Genomic DNA, 16504 nt, shown 5'->3' with positions numbered 1-16504 from the left:
AAATACGTTTGTCATTCACGATATTAACACTCATAGGATCTATAAATAGAACATAGGGGAAAAACACAGGTCTACGTCATTTTTTAAAGGAAGTATTAATATCTACTTACAGGCTTGTATTTTTTCTTTTGTTTGTACTCGTATATCGGACAAATTTATGCTTGACTGAAAATATCCTTTCCTTTGTGAAACTATCACAATTATGAAGACGGTGACCCTTCACCAGTTGTGGTATGATAGACTAAATTTAGCTGTCGATATCACGTGATAGATTGATATTCACGAGGAGGCATTACTTTCCTGGCAGGAAAATAAATATATTTGTTACGTGATCGAATTAAGCATTATAATTAACAGCATAAAGGTAACTTTTATTAGTATTGAAACACATACATTTTCCCCTTTATTCAAAATTGATGCAAATTATAGCGTGTATAGCTTTAAGACGTTTTACAAAAGAATTTACGACCAAGTCTTAAATAAATGAACAAAATTTATACCAAACCATATATTTACAACTAGTTTGATTTCCATAATTCTATTCTATAAATATTACAATAAAACATGATTAGTTTGTGATTAATAAACATTCATTAATTTGTTCGTAAGTCGTAAGTTCTTTTGTAAAAGGCAGCCCAGGTACACGTTATCTGGTGTACACATGCATAGAGTCTGGTTACACGTCTCAGCGTGCAATCGGGATTGGAAGTTGCACATGTACACGATGAGATCGTGTTTGCATAGAGAGACAATATAATCAGTAGGCACGACGAGACACGAGTATTTGTTACATTGTAAAACCCGTGACTTTGTCTATACATTAACACATAGCGAATTTACACAATGAAATTGGAGACCTTGTTCAAATATAGCAAACATTTTTCACAGTGGAAGAAAAAATATACATTATAAAAATTATGGAAAAAATAAAACTGTCACGAATCTACCACTTGATTTGACAAAAGCAGGCTCGGGTGACAGTACCGGGATAATATTCATCATTTCCTTTTCCGTTAATGGCGATCTTACTCTTTAGAGTTAATGGAATCGGAATCGTTACGAAATTGATTAAATGACATATGTTAAAATCTTAAATTGGCTCTGGTTTAGTTTCCATTCTATATGGTTATGTCTGTATGGGAATCGCTCAAAATAAGTGATTTATCTGTCTGAACCCTGACTGTAGTATTTTTGATGTGTCTGACAAAGTGCTCGCGTTCTGAATGCTGTTTTCTGTCGAGGATTGACTACTGTAATTCTGATTTAAGAATTCTCACGGCAATTCTTTACAGTGTTGTTGTCACCGTAACATTTCAATGAATTTATTTTACTAAAGCTAAGCAAACATGTCTGGAGGTGTTCAAAATTTATAGCTAAAATATAGCAGGTACATGTATTTAGAAGAAATTATCCCCGCCATTTGCATTTGCTACTAAATGTGAGCTTGCTTTATGATTATTGGTATAGCAATATGTAACATGGCTATTCCGCGGTAAAATTTAAGGTGAGTCCCTATTTGAGTGACGTCATCACAAGCTGTTTTCCATACACTGTTTTTTAAAAGCTTTTGATTTCATATTTAATAGATATACGCTATAAAATAATGTATGTGTGCGTGTTTGGTAGTATATACACGTACTTTTCATAAAGTCCATTTTTAAATACGTATCTTATCACCTGGCTATCCTTAAAGGAAGAGAAGATGAAAGATATTTCAAACTATTCAAAAATTTCCATTTCTTATTTAGTATGCTTTCTCTACGTAATCTAAATGGCTTCTTTGCCAGTGTCAATAAAAATTATAACTGTAATGTGTGTCTCACATTATTCTTTATTACAAAATATATTTAAAACTTGTTTACTTGAAATGTATTTATAACCGCAACAAATTTTGGCTATAAACGTGTTAATAAAAAAGGTAATATACATATTGTAGAAATTCTGGTAAGAAAAGTAAGTACTTTAAATATTTAATTTTTTAATTTTTCAAAAAAATTTCGTGGGGGGGGGGGGTTCACTACAAAAGACGTCAATCAAATATTTCAAGAGAAAAAACAATCACTTTAAGCAAATAATTGCCGAGGAGGGACACACTTTAAGATTTGTTTATACGTGCAATTGTAACATCTAGTTCAGCTTTACGTACAATAGCCTTATTTATTGTTTGGTTTCCAGTAATAAACATCGCAATGAGATGTTTGTACTCAACAAGACGTCGCTTTCGTCGTTATTTTGGGGATTTTGACAATCTTTCTTCGACATAAATACTGGTACCAATGCATGCGCGAACCCAGAATTTTCCCGCCTTATCTCTGAGGAATAATTTTGCTTGACAGTTTTCAATTTCTTTACAATGTAGATTGAATAAGTTTGAATTTTCTATGGAAGGAGGGGGTGGGGGGTTCAGACTCTCTGGCCCCCATTCAGATCTATGCTCCGATTGACTACGTCAAAGAATCGTCTCACCTGTCTTTGGAACAATGTATGTGTCACACCAATCAAGTAAGAAACAAGACAATCCCAAATAACAATTATTTTTAGACAAGCTCTACTTCAGAAAAAGGCCGAAATATCCCCTTCCTCTATAAGCGCTGTCATGGTATTGTTTATTTTGATGCTATTATCATGTTTCGGAAAATTGTTGCAGTTCAGTATGTCGATATTCTTACAGAGTTCGCATTATCAGACAGTATATTAACGAGAGATTGATATATTTTGCTTTGGATTGCTTTCTTATATAAATATTGCGCCTTTCATTTTATTTTTTCAGACAACATAAGTTTTCATGACGATTGCTTATTTTTTAGATGCAGAAGATGGCGCTAAAGGAGATAAATTTCGCCTTTAAAGTCCACTGTAGCACTCTCTGCATGCAATCCTATTTTGACTAGAGTGCTAAACATAGCAAACAAGAAGCATTGTCACTTCCTTCTAAGAAAGTAATTTTCTCGATGAATACAAAAACAACTCAAAGTTAGTTTCTTCACTTGGTTTGGAAGATAATTCAGTTTTACACTGATGGTGTCAAGCACCATAATTCTACAGTTTTCTCTTTTTGAACACTTGGCCACGTTTTTTGTGTCCGTAAAGTCAAATTGAACGTTTAATTACTTGCTAAAGAATAAAATGAAAACAATGTAAAAATAAAATCGATTTTACAGCAATCGGGAAGCTTTTCCATTTAAAATTTGCGATTTTTGCACCTAGTTGTAACTATAAATTAATCAAACCAAAAACCTTCCTTGTTCCCTTAGAAGAAAAATATTTTCTCTGTGAGCATGCAAATGAAACTCAATTTAACAACAAACGACAAATTTCATTAACAAGCAACGGCAAGATAAAATTTATAAAATAAACTGAAACAGACACTGTGCATGTAAAACAATAAAAAAAAAAAGCTTGTCAGAATTTGATCTCCATTAGTCCTTCGACCTCTCGCGTCTTCCCTGCTGAACTCTGTGTGACGTCATTTCTCCGCTGCCTCTCTATGACGTTAATCTGTAGAAGCACCTGTTGTAGATCTTCTTCTTGACTCATTCCGTCGGTTGATTTTAAACTGCTTCCGCTTATCGAGGGGGCGGGACTGTGACTTCTGGAGGTCTGAGCCTCGTTTTGAGGAATAAGCTCCGTTTCCTGTAACTTTCGCCCTGCAGTGTTTGTAAAACGAGGCGGCATTGAGGTGTACGCCGTCTCAGTGTGGCTGTTAGCATGCAAGAGTTTAGAGAAAGGAAGCCTTTTTCTGATCTTTATAGGTCTGCAACAACATTTAGATTTCAGAATCGTCTCGCGCAAACCTTTTCTGAATTTAAAGGACATGACACTGTAAAGCACCGGATTGACCGTACAGTTGATGAAGTAGAAAATCCCTGACACATAGAACAGAGTTCGGTAGATGCGGAGGAGAGGTTCCGTCCACGCACTGATAGAGACTGTCATCATTCTCTCGGCGTGAAATGGCGCCCAGCAGACGAAGAAAGCTACCACCACGGCAACTGGAAGAAAAATCATACTGATCATAATTAAATTTAATAACAAATGAAAGCTGTTTGCTTGATAGATTAATTATATGCATGCTCATATCATGTACATGTAGCAATATCAAGTGAAATGACACTGAAATGTCATTTTAAATTATTTGTCTATCAATATGCGAATTCATTGATGATTCATTTTGTATACATGTTCATATCATGATTCAATATCAAACGATTGGCTTTAAAATGCAGCAATTAGAATTTTTTATACATAAATATGTCAGGCAGAAAGTTTAGAGGTTTTTACCGAATTCTCTCCACGCTGTTAACCTTTTTAATACCTTAATCTATATATGTAGAAAAGACCACCGCTCCAGAGAAAGAGATAAGGCAGAAACATCAAAAACAAGTTGTAAGTGTCCCCATTTTACCCTTGTGCTGTTTTATATCTGTCATTTTATGTTTTGGTGACATCCTCAGACCTACTTGCACTCGACACATTTTGGGTGATTGCTTCCGATATTGAGCAGCGTTTGCTTGTAAATTCCTAAAACGGAGCCAACTTCGGAAGGAAGGGGATAATCAATCCGCCATAGAGTGCGGGGAGGTTTTGAAATTCGGAAATCTCGATACTTTAGTTATTTAAACCTAATAGATTGTGAACTGCTGTTTTCCAATCATTACTGGAGTAATGACTCATTAAAACATGGCGTGCAAATTGAATGATTTCTGGAAAAAGGCGACAGTGCAAAATAAGATGGTCGTGTTTCCGGTGATACAGAGCCACGCTACTAGTTGAGCCGGACTCGGTAATTCGATTGACGGCTGAGATATCGGGGTCTCGTGACATTTATCATGGTTGGTCGGATTCGGGCGTTATTTTCAGAAACAAACACAGATAATGTGAAATTATGCATGTTCAGAGTCCTAATAAGAGGATTATTTAAAGTCAACTAGATCTGTGTTGATTGTTCAGAAGGGACTGTGGTTGTGTTCAACATACCTTACCCAATAAAGCAATAATTGTTCCAAGGCCGTATCATGCCTCTGTTTTGTATTAATAATACATGCCTGGTAGCATGTAAAATTTTCTATCGACAAAGAAAATCTGTATTTGAGGCTCAGGTTTGGAATGTATTGTTAACATTGTAATAAGGATTACTATTTTATGCATTTCAATGGTTTTTTATAGATGTATTTTGGTGTTGCTGTTTTATTGATATAACTGTAATGTAGGGACCCTCTGTCTGTGAACTTATTTACAGAGAACACTCAGTAGTTCAACTTGCTACGATAACATTAACTTGTGAAGAGTTTTGTGCGAACAAATTTTTTTTATCTATATGTATACTTGATACTAAATTTGCCTTTCTTGCGTGAACTTATTTACAGAGGGGTTTTCAATATGCATGACATTCACAAAATTCTGACTCAAAAGATAATCTAAAAAAATAACTTATTTAAAGTGCATTACTTATCTTTTGTAAAATGAAAAATAGGTAAGACATGCACAAACAGGGTCATTGGGAAGAAAGAGATGGAAAGAGAATTGAAGACGATGGGAGAGGTAGAAGAGATAGACGGACAGACAAAAAATCAAACAAAAAGACCAATGGGAAAGGGATATACCAACTGGAGTAAAGAGAAACACGAGATGGAGTGATGGACAAAACGAAATATAATATTACCGAGCATTTTGAGGACGGAGCGCCGGGCCCTAGCCTGGATGTTGCCGTCACTCCGTCGTCGGCCGTCACGGATACACGCCCCGTGTTCTTTTGAAGCCTTGGAGGTATCGGAGGAGGACCTGTGGATTTTGGGAGCTTCTATGGTGGATCGATGTATAGCGACGGCAATTAGACTGTACAGTACGCTGATGAATATCATGGGCAGGATAAAGAAGAAACACGTGGAGGCCAGGAACCATCCCGTGATTGGCGCGTGCTTGAACGCGCACATGGCGGACTCCTCGATCGTGCGGTTCTTGGGGTCCTTGATTTTGACCACACCGTACTGGTCGGCGATTGGAATAGCGGTGCATACGGCCACAATCCACACGCAGGCGATCACGCGCGCCGCGCGCGGGAGACTGGACATCTTCTGCGCCTTCATTGGGAAACAAATGGCGACGTATCGCTCCACGGTAAAAGCCGTGATCGTCAGAATGGAAGTGTTGGTGGAGATCTCACAGACGAAGGCGCGCATCACACAGAGCGTCTCTCCGAACACCCAGGGGTACAGTGACCAGACGGAGTATAGATCCGGCGGAAGTCCGATCACCAGCAGGAGGAGGTCCGCCACGGCCAGGTTAAACAGGTAGTAATTCGTGGCGGTGTGCATGAACTTGTTCCGGGCGATGACGAAGCACGTGCAAATGTTCCCAAGGATGCCGGTCACAAACAGAATGCCATAAATAATGGTGACCGGGATAACCACGGCGAGGCTGTCCCGCCGGGGGTACATATACACCTCCAAGAACCGCCATATGTCAAAGGGAGGCGACCCGCCGCTCGTGTTGTACTTGAAAGCATGGAGTGCCCGAATGAGGTGACGGATCTGAGTGTCGGAGCACGTGACGTTATAGAGGTCCTGACACAGCCCCATTAGGTATTCCATGGTGCCCTCAGGGAGGGGCATCCCGGGCCTCAGTGTCGGCCGCTCCCAGGGGGTCTGAAAGTAGACAGAGCTCACTGTGAAAAAGTCAGGGGATAACATTGGCACGTAACAGTCATAATAGCTCTCTATGAAAATAGGGGATAAAGCATTACACGTATACATAAGTCTCGGTGAAGTAATGAGTGGATAGCATTGACACACAGCGTAACAATCATTAATTAACAGTAATGAAACAGTCAGGGGATAACATTGCTACTTGGTGTAACAATCAGTTTTTCCCGCAGGTATACATAGCTCTCAATGAAACATTCACGGGATAACACTGCCACGTGATGCGACAAACAGGTATACATACATTGTTATCCTGTGAATTCACTCAGTTTTCTTTCAAGAACTACTAGTGTCTTTTTAAAACAATAGTTGTTTTTTTTAACGAATTATTACAAAAAATGTCAGCTATTTACGGACGCGTATTAGGGCCGCAGCGGTATTTTTTATTAATTTGTCATAACATATTAGTAATTTGATATAACAGATTATCATGATAATTTGTTATAACAAATTAATAATTTGTTATAACAAATTACTAATCTGCTATAACAAATAACTAATATGTTATGACAAAAAAAATACTGCTGCGACCCGAATACGCTTCCGTAGTTAATTCATCTGATATTTAACTAGGAAAAAATATGAGGGGGAAATAAATAGAATATACAAGAAAACGCTCTCTGCACAAACATGGCTCTCGTGAAATTTTAGATTTAACAAAGTCTTAAATTGTGGACTTTGAGACAATTTTTCATTATTTTATCTATATATGCGGTTTATGTTACATGGAGAATATTTTAATATGATAAAACATTTTGGCAAATTCTTAAAAAGCAGCTAAAAGGAGATGTCTTTTTCAATAATGCATATATAGATTCGACCAACAAATTTACAAAACAACATGTGTAAATTTGACGTATACATGTATGAGGCACATTCATTTAGACCCTGTCTATATAAATCATATATTTGCAGTGGCGTCGGAAGCTAATTCAAACCGGGGGGGGGGGGGGGGGGGTGGTAGACTTATCAAACGTCTTGACCAAAAAACCTCTCGTTATGGTTATGTATAACTTTGCAAAAAAAAATGGCTTGACCAAAAAACCTCTCGTTATGGTTATGTATAACTTTGCAAAAAAAAATGGGGGGGGGGGGTCAGTCCTCCCCCTCCCTGGTTCCGACGCCTATGATTTGTACACATAGACACGCCTTCTATAGATCGTGTCATCCTGTTCTGTAGAGCAACAACCTCATCAAATTAAGATTCATTGCCTGTCAAAAGAACATGGAAGCGGTTTGTAAACTTGTCAGGGGAATGCATAACTCGCCTCAAATAAAACCTACTGCCCTATAAAAAAAAAAAGTTAGAAAAGTGACGTTGACCGCAACGAATTTCAATTAATGTAACAAAAGTTAACGGATGTTGTGGAAAAAAAAAGAAATATAAAATTTGGATTCGGAAATTGATCAATTAGGTACGCGAGTTATGGCTGCGAAATTAAAGAGGGAAGCGATCGGAAAACAGGTCAGGGATAACATTCTAATTATGGCTGCCCCGGTACCTTTTAACTTTTAATTATACCAAACATATCTTTTTCTTCCGGTATTTAGTTAAACACAAGATCCTCGATCGATCAGTCATTGATCTTGTGTACCGAACGTTGTTATATTTAATGGGGAAAATGATGCACGAAAGTCGCCTACGAGCGCCAGAGAAAAAATTAATTTAAACTGGTAATGCGAATAATAAAATCCAAATAATGAGTTAGAGTAATATTCAGTAAATGTGCGAATATTCGCAACTTTATGAGAAGGTCTTCTTCCGCGTACATCTAATCATCCTGTATTTATACGAGTTCTGTTTGCAGAATCGATGTACATGTACTTCTGCATTAAATTCCCTGATCCTTAATGCAAAATTTACAAGCTATATGTATATGCAAAATGAAACAAATACATAATTCTTTTTAGAAATCTGACCAAATATTTCTACTACAGGTATGGAAAAGCAAGTCTATAAACTATTTTTCCTTGTACCGGTAATTTTCAATACTGGTATCTATAATATTCGTATGAAATGTAGAAAAAAGGCAGACAATCTTCATTTCATTGGCCTTCTTTTGCTCTATAAATTTTCTACAGTGTAAGTTTTTGCAATGGCATTTCCAGGTTGAAATGCCACCCAATCAATGGATCGGATCTATGACATCTTCAGGAATATACTTGGCGTGGGAAAGACCTCATCTTCCAGATATCGAAGCAAGGTGAAAGGGGATGGTTAATTACAGGTAGAAGTTGTATGGTCTCTTCCATCAGCAGGCGTAATGTGAAGTTTTCAATGTTGCAGATGTAGAAGTTGTGGACATAACATAAAGAAAGGAAAAAAAGAAAAAGGGGGGAGGGTAATATCGGAGTAAAAGTGCGTTTTATATTTCATTGTCTTACTAATCGCCTGTAACAGCCATTCACAAAGACAGAGAGAGCAAGACGGCGCAATAAAAGTGCAAGCATGACATACTTAATGGAGACAAAAACTAGAGGAAAGAGCGCTCTTCTTTTTGTTTTTTGTATAGTTGGTATATAAATTGCGTAATTTGATGGTAATTTTTATTTTTTTTGCTATGTGATATAGGTGAACGACCGGTATAATGGTCATCTATTTAAAATAGGAAATCATTTTTGGCATTTCTGTGGAAGTGATCCTGACAGCCTATTTAGCACCAGCCAGGAATTTAACCACAGACTACATCTGAACGTCCTAGCTGTAATCTCCATGCGTATCTTGGGACCTCCATATTGATTCTACTTTTTGAGGAAGATCCTGCTTTTTGATTGCATGTACATGTTCTTATGTCTCCGTTCTATGATAAACGTTTCCACAAGAAAATGCACCAAATAAAAAATGGTCATGGCGCTTTTATCAAACTTGTCGATTGCGGTGGGAATTTCTTCAACAATGACAGAGAAAATTTGATTCACTGTTCAGAATCACCATGATTACAATTCTAGGTCATTAATAACCGTGTTTAACAATGAAATAACGATAAAAGAACTCTACATGAAAATACCGAGGCCGAAGTCCGAAGTTAATTTTACCTATTTCTGTATGGGGCATGGAAGAATTCCAGTAGATATAAATGCTATCCAAACAGATGTAGAAAGCAAAAGTATCGACAGATCAAGCAGAGGGTATTTTAGCGAAAAGGAAGGAAGACTACATTATTGCAGTTTAGGCAAAGGTTTATTAAAATTGTTTCCATAAATGAATACTTGACGCACTTTACGTAAATGGCTACAGATACTAAATATCAGATATAGGATTCCACATCTAGGAATTTTCGTTTTATCTCTAACGATCTATAAATTATCAATACGTTAACTCATTTTCATTCCTACGCACGTTGATAGCAAACCCATATACAGGTGGTGATAAGTGCACGTGTCATACATCTATTTCTACTTCATATCGAAAAATTGTTTTTTTGTTGGGATGACTAATGTAAATTTTATTTAAATGATTAAAATAATTGTGAATTCTAACAGGTGTATTAACATAAATGATGCAATAAGTTATTTACCAAGATTTTGTTTAAGAGCACACCCCCTCAGATCATTTGAATTTTAAGAGTGTTTGTGTACTTTAAGATGATTAAATATCTAATTAAAATAAAAAAAACCCAGAAAAACACACATACATTTACATGTATAAAAAAACAAAACTAAAAATGGTTTTAAAAAATCAAACAAGAGATGTGTCTTTTACTAATTAGTCATGGACTCAGTGACAATTAAAAATTGTTAATTAGTAAAAGACAGATGTAAAACAAACCAACTAAATTAATTAAAGAAATAAAAAGAAACCAAAAATGAATATAATCTGACAATTAAATATGTGAACTTTTGAAACACATTGTAACCAAACTCTGGAATATTATGATCCATTAATTTATGACCATATTTCATGTTTGATGGACTTTATCCACTAGCAGTAATTTTCCCCTTTAGTACTACAATGATTTAAGACTACATTAATAGTGCGAATTACGTAGGAAATAACTACATGTTTTTACGGTCCATTCATCATCTGTCCAGTTCCCGCCACTCGGGTCTCAGACATTCGTCTGTACCGGGTCGGGTCTACCCATAAACAGATCGTTAGATCTACAGCAGTAATTAACATTTAATCAAAATCCAAAAACGCCGCGCGTTTATTGGAGCAATTCGCGCGATTTGGGTTTTTCATCCGTTAGTTTCATATATTTCACAAAAACCGAACGATTATTCTGTTAACGGTCGGACGTTATGCTGTATGTAGGGGAGAAAAAAAGTGTGGCGATGTTTACATAATGATCGGTGATTGCCGTTAATCTGGTTGATTTTGTAAGAAATATATCGCTTAAATTACATGGCCCCCAGTGACCTATTAAAGTCATAAACACAAAACAAAAACGCAGGGGAAGTCATAAAATAAATCTCCCATTAAAAGGAATTGTATGAAGGTATTGTGATATCATGGTAAAAATTCAACATTTACTGATTTAAAAAATGTGCTAGCGGGATTTATCATTTGCATCTAGAAGCAAGCCTTTGCTTAAAGAACTCGCTTTCACTTTCCTAATTAGTAGTGATTTTATTATACGCTGAACTTTGGAGATAGAGACGTTTCTTTGTTAACTGCTCATTGTGTAATGCTACGAAAGTTCATCTGATAAACTATTTCACTGTAATGACAGAATCGATACGGAATCTCTCTGTGGGTCTCGGGCTCGAGTCGTCTTTAATCGTCACCAAACTTCTTCCGGTTTCTATGCAGCCACGTACCGAGATCAATGGTCAAAACATCGTCTTCGTAAACTCTACTTGCACATGAACTATGCGCATTATGAAAAATATCTATGTTAAAAATAGCAACCATGGAAGTAATAGCAAACTGTTTAAATTCGGAAAAAAGAGTCTGGGTGCATTAGCGCCACCAAACGGTGGGGAATGCCGGGACATTTGAGAATGGAGGGAACTGTCATGTTGTAAAAGATTGTTGTTACTCCCTACCAGTAAATTTATAATTAACAATTTGACAACTTATGTCATTTTTGCTTCAAGAATTGTACAATTTGTATTTACACCTTACCAGTAAATTCAATTTAAATATGACAACTTTGTATTTTTTTTGTCAATTTTTTTTATTTGCACCTACTAGAAGATAAAAAAAAATTCCGATATTGAAGGGTTATTATCTTTCGTTTGCTATGCAATGCAATGATTTGATTAGTTTTTAAACATTTTAAGAAAACAACTTTCAAATATTTGAAAAGAACGTTTATTGCTACTAAAATACATGAACAAAACAATGCCAGCGATGTTCGGCATAGTGCGTGCATGCAATTATTAATCTCACATGTTAATACATGTATGTGGATCATAAATTGTTGTATTCCGGACTCCAAATCATTATGGCACAATAAAATCTTTTTCAATTAAACATATAGATTTAAAGGTATATGTGGCGTATTTTTCGTGAATAACAATGATAACATCTGATTATTAGCTTCATTTCTTTACATAAATTAAGATAGGACTTTTACACAAATTATGCTTTATAAGTCAATCGCATAAAAAAGATACAAGAAATCAAAAAAATGTTACTTATTTTTTACCGGCACAATAAAAAATACAAAAGATTTGAATAAACCCGCCTTAAATGGGTCACGTGACTTCCATCTCGGTCTATCAAAGTAAAAAAAAAAGACAGGCACAAAGGGATGATTGTCATCGGAGACCATGCAGCTAGATTGACGGAATAGGAATTAAAGCCGAATTAATCTTAAGTGTCCATCAGGAAGTTGTAGGGTTTTGTTAGCCAGGTCCGTGCTCCATGTGTTCCGTATTTTTACTTTATATATGAAGTTATAAACCTCAAGTTGATTATCGTTTAGAGGAATTTTAGAATAAAGAATTAAAAAAATACTCTCAGTACACGATCCCTCAGGGAGAGGGGTATTTACTCCGTTTACCAGTATCGATGATACTAAAATTGTATTTCATCTTTATTACACGAAATTAACATGATATGTCGTTCTGCATTAATGGATATCGGAATAATAATGCTTCAAGTACCATCTGATATGAGAATTTTCTACGTTAAGACATGAAAAACATGATTCTAATTGTAAAAAAACTGTTCTTCCATCGTGTATTCAATGCTAGGTTTTCCCGCACTCATGAACAGTGGCGTTATATATGGTGGATCATAATAATATTCATCAGACGTGTAGCAAAATTTGGAGACAAAAAACTAAAGAAAGAACATGTTTTACGGGCCTAGAGTTTGTGAAACGTCTTAATTTAAGAAGCATGATGTATATTTTTACTCAAACTCATGTCAAAAATTTAACGCCAAATATGCCACATATACTTTTAATGAGACCGAGTCTAATTCGAACTCGCTTGGCTTTATTTTCATTTAGTCGTTGATTGGAAGTTATAATTAATTGTCACTTATGACATCATCAACATTTTCCAGTATTGTTAACCATGTGTCTTATTGTAAATTTTTAATTTGCAAGGTTGTAGTAAAATCAAAATTACCAACACTGTATTAATGGCAAGCCGATTAATTCAAAATTTACATCATGACATATGCATAAACCTGAGTAAAAAGTATAACTCTCTCGCACATTCGATGCGACTGTGGGTATTTTACGTACAGAATCTGTCGACATAGTTAAAAACAATTATGTACATTGAAACATTGTAATTTCTTCATAAAATAATTCCTCTTCGCCAAAATATACCTCAATATGCCAAATTACTTTGAATTGGTCATTGAAAAGAAATCCCTGGACAAGTCCAGATGGTCGACATTTTTTTTTATTTCTTTATCTGATGATTTTTTTTTTTTTTTACAATATTCATCTATTTGAAAAAGAAGTCCCAAGGGCAGAAATACTATCTATAGAAGGTCTGAAAATTTAGCGCATTTTCAATAAAGTCTCATTGGATCCAATAATAAGAATTGGTAACTTATGAGACGATCCCCTAAGAAATCGAGATGAAAAATATATCATTATCTAATCTTTAAATAATTGAAATAGTACTTTTCATCAAAATTTATCAATAATTATTGTAGCAATGTTTAAACTCAATCTCCTTGTGAATACATGTAAAACTCTCTTTATTAAAATATAAAATAAAATAAATTATTTGCCGCAGACATTTTGACGAAATTATTTTTTCTTCTTTCCATCAAGGTCAGATAACTTTTCATAAACATTTAAGGTGCAAATTCATTTGGCGGGCTTCTTTTACGTTACTAGTCATGCAAATTTGGTTTATTTTGCTTTCAGTTTTTAGTTGTCAGAAAACTCTACTCCCCCCCCCACCCCACCTAGAAAAAAAAACCACAAAACAAAAAAAACAATATCAATGAAAAAAAAACCCAATAACCAAATATACAACAACAACAAAAAAGTGGGAAGGCCAATCTTTGCCCCCCCCCCTTCCACCCGATTATGTTACATTCCTTTGAAAGATGACAGATTCGTGGTGCACAGTATATAAATAGTGCCTGTTTGGGAGGGTAACAGTTGAAATTGACACCCCGAGAAAACCATTGTCAACCGACGCGAAGCGGAGGTTGACAATGGTTTTCGAGGGGTGTCAATTTCAACTGTTACCCTCCCAAACAGGCACTATTTATTTTGTTATACTGAATGTCTTTTTTAAAAATTTTAAGAAAATTTTACTGCTTTTATATAGGAATAACGTGAATTCTACAGCGAACCGTACGCGCATAATTTTCGCGCATGTAACATTTTTTAATATTACCCGTTGCCAAGTGCGTTGCTAACGCTGAGGGTAATAGTAAATATTATTAACTGCGTCTTAACCAATCAGATTTCAGTATTTAACATGAAAGTATAACAATATATTATGGAAAATATTTAGAATAGAGAGCTTCCAATATATGTTCCTTTACATGGGATACTGAGTCGTCAGTATAGCGTTATAACGATCCATCCTCAAAACCAAAACCAACCCCTATATCAAATTATTATCACGAAAATATCTGAGCAAAAGTACAACGTGAATTGATTAATATTTCTTTATGTTTATAATTGAATACATGAGTGAACTGATTTATGGATATCTCTGACTGTTCAACGTTTTCTGTCGTCAATGATCTTATAACAATTTCAGGACTGAAGTGGTTCACCTGTTGCTATGTATTGTATTAATGCCTACATGGGGGGTTCATGTTCACGACATAACATTTAAGCGGAGATTGGTTGAATTGTTATATGTATTACCCGGTGTGTCTCGGCAGTATATCAGATTTAAGAGTCGGGATCAGACTCTACTTACTCAAACCTGCCGTGCTTCATTAAATCTCGCCAAATCTGTGCCATTCTTTTTTTCCAGAGCCATCAGGTGGCTTTCCTCTCGTACAAAGCTTTTAGCTTTTTTTTCCGTCTGAGAACTAATTATCTTTTAACAGTAAATGTTTTGAAGATATGATATTTGAAAATACCTTTTGTTTAACCATAGAATCCAAACGGGGGGGGGGGGGGGTGTGTGAGTAAGTAAGTAAGTGTGTTAGACTTTTGACTTTTGATCCACCCTCTGATTAAGGAGTTCTCTGAGCCGCTCCCGTCCTTGTCCATTCCCAACCCTGGTCCGTATGTAAGTGTCACCCCTGACAGACACTTACATGTTCGCAATGGACAGAGACCCCCGGAGCCCTGATGTCACCGACAGACACGGGCTAATGCAGACTGACAATTAACATTTCATTTTAATATAGATTGATTAAAGACAAAATTATTATCAGAAATTAAAGTCCTGGGTTTTTTTTATTAGACAGTTTTGACCTGGTGTGTTAACGATGCAGTGAAACACTTATAGCCAGTAATAGAGGGGAGAGTTAATGAAGATTAATTGCCAAATTTTGGTCTGCAAAATTTCCATTTAACTTAAGTGTTGCTTTCAATAATATTTTCCCAATATATTTCATGCATTTATATTCTGAAATAATTATAACCCTTACAGATCATATTTTCAACTGACATTATGAAAAATTTATAAAAAAAAAAATAGGAAAAATTAAAAGAACGTTCATTTAAATTAGAAACAAATAAATCGAAACTTTATTATTCATCTTGAATTAACTGAATCTTTATGATCTATCAATGTTTACCTCTGTTGCAGGTTGGTTGTATTGTTCTGCTGGACCCGTGCAATGTCAATAATCCGTTGTTTTCCAATCCAACAAATCAAGTCATTTTTCACAATCTCTTCTATCATAATACCAAGATTGTAAAATATAAAAACAAATCATAAAACCACGCATGAGCAAAAAATCCCATTCATAATTAGTCGCACCGGTCCAATAATTTCTTCCACCTCAATTTTATTTTTTTAATTTTGTATTTCACTTATAACGTCTGAACATCTCGGCAGGTGCCCGTCGCGGACGGTGGCAGCGCGTGACACGGACGGCACGGCGCGTACACAGGATTATAAAGTAGTGCGCTACTGACGAGGTGTTTAATAAATGGCGCAATCACGGCTAGGCTGTACAGATAGGCTGCTGTCACACGCTGTTAATGTGAGGCGGAAACTTCCCCCATCACACCGGAAGTGACCGGCTAAAAGAAATTAGTTACTTAGGGTTAGATAGGTCGGAGCATGGAAGCTGAGTTTATATAAGTGAAATTATTCATTAGATCTTAGAACAGACGAGCGAAGGTCGTAAATATTGATGGATTACCTAAACATGTCATCAGAGCCCCGGAGTCAGACGGATGTGGTACGATTCTTGACCACCGCCGGACTCTGTAAGGTCAAGGTCACAGCCTGATGTATTC

At 35.9% G+C, this 16504-nt stretch overlaps 1 protein-coding gene across 2 annotated transcripts; it reads right to left on the bottom strand.

Annotated features, from left to right (window-relative positions):
* Positions 1-2985: 2985 nt before the first annotated feature.
* Positions 2986-16085, bottom strand: LOC128166794 (pyrokinin-1 receptor-like). 2 transcript variants are annotated; one of them, XM_052832177.1, is made up of 3 exons: positions 15835-16085; positions 5663-6644; positions 2988-3992 (listed from the first exon to the last, which is right to left on the bottom strand). In XM_052832177.1, exons 2-3 carry the CDS (start codon positions 6609-6611, stop codon positions 3403-3405), a joined length of 1539 nt encoding a protein of 512 aa, XP_052688137.1. In that variant the 5' UTR covers positions 6612-6644; positions 15835-16085; the 3' UTR covers positions 2988-3402. The 2 variants fall into 2 exon arrangements, with proteins under 2 accessions (XP_052688136.1, XP_052688137.1); XM_052832176.1 differs by lacking the exon at positions 15835-16085 and having other exon boundaries at positions 2986-3992; positions 5663-6893.
* Between the last annotated feature and the right edge of the window lie 419 nt (positions 16086-16504).

The sequence above is a fragment of the Crassostrea angulata genome, chromosome 10 (assembly GCF_025612915.1).
Source record: "Crassostrea angulata isolate pt1a10 chromosome 10, ASM2561291v2, whole genome shotgun sequence".
Classification (NCBI taxonomy): domain Eukaryota; kingdom Metazoa; phylum Mollusca; class Bivalvia; order Ostreida; family Ostreidae; genus Magallana; species Magallana angulata.
Note: the sequence above shows the minus strand (reverse complement) of the source record. Positions and strands in the feature narration are given on the sequence as shown.

Coding starts and splice junctions, on each gene's coding strand:
- LOC128166794 (XM_052832176.1), bottom strand. CDS start 6,752: ATGTATACGTGTAATGCTTTATCCCCTATTTTCATAGAGAGCTATTAT. Junction 3,993..5,662: donor CTCCGTCCTCAAAATGCTCG/GTAATATTATAT, acceptor TTTTTCTTCCAG/TTGCCGTGGTGGTAGCTTTC.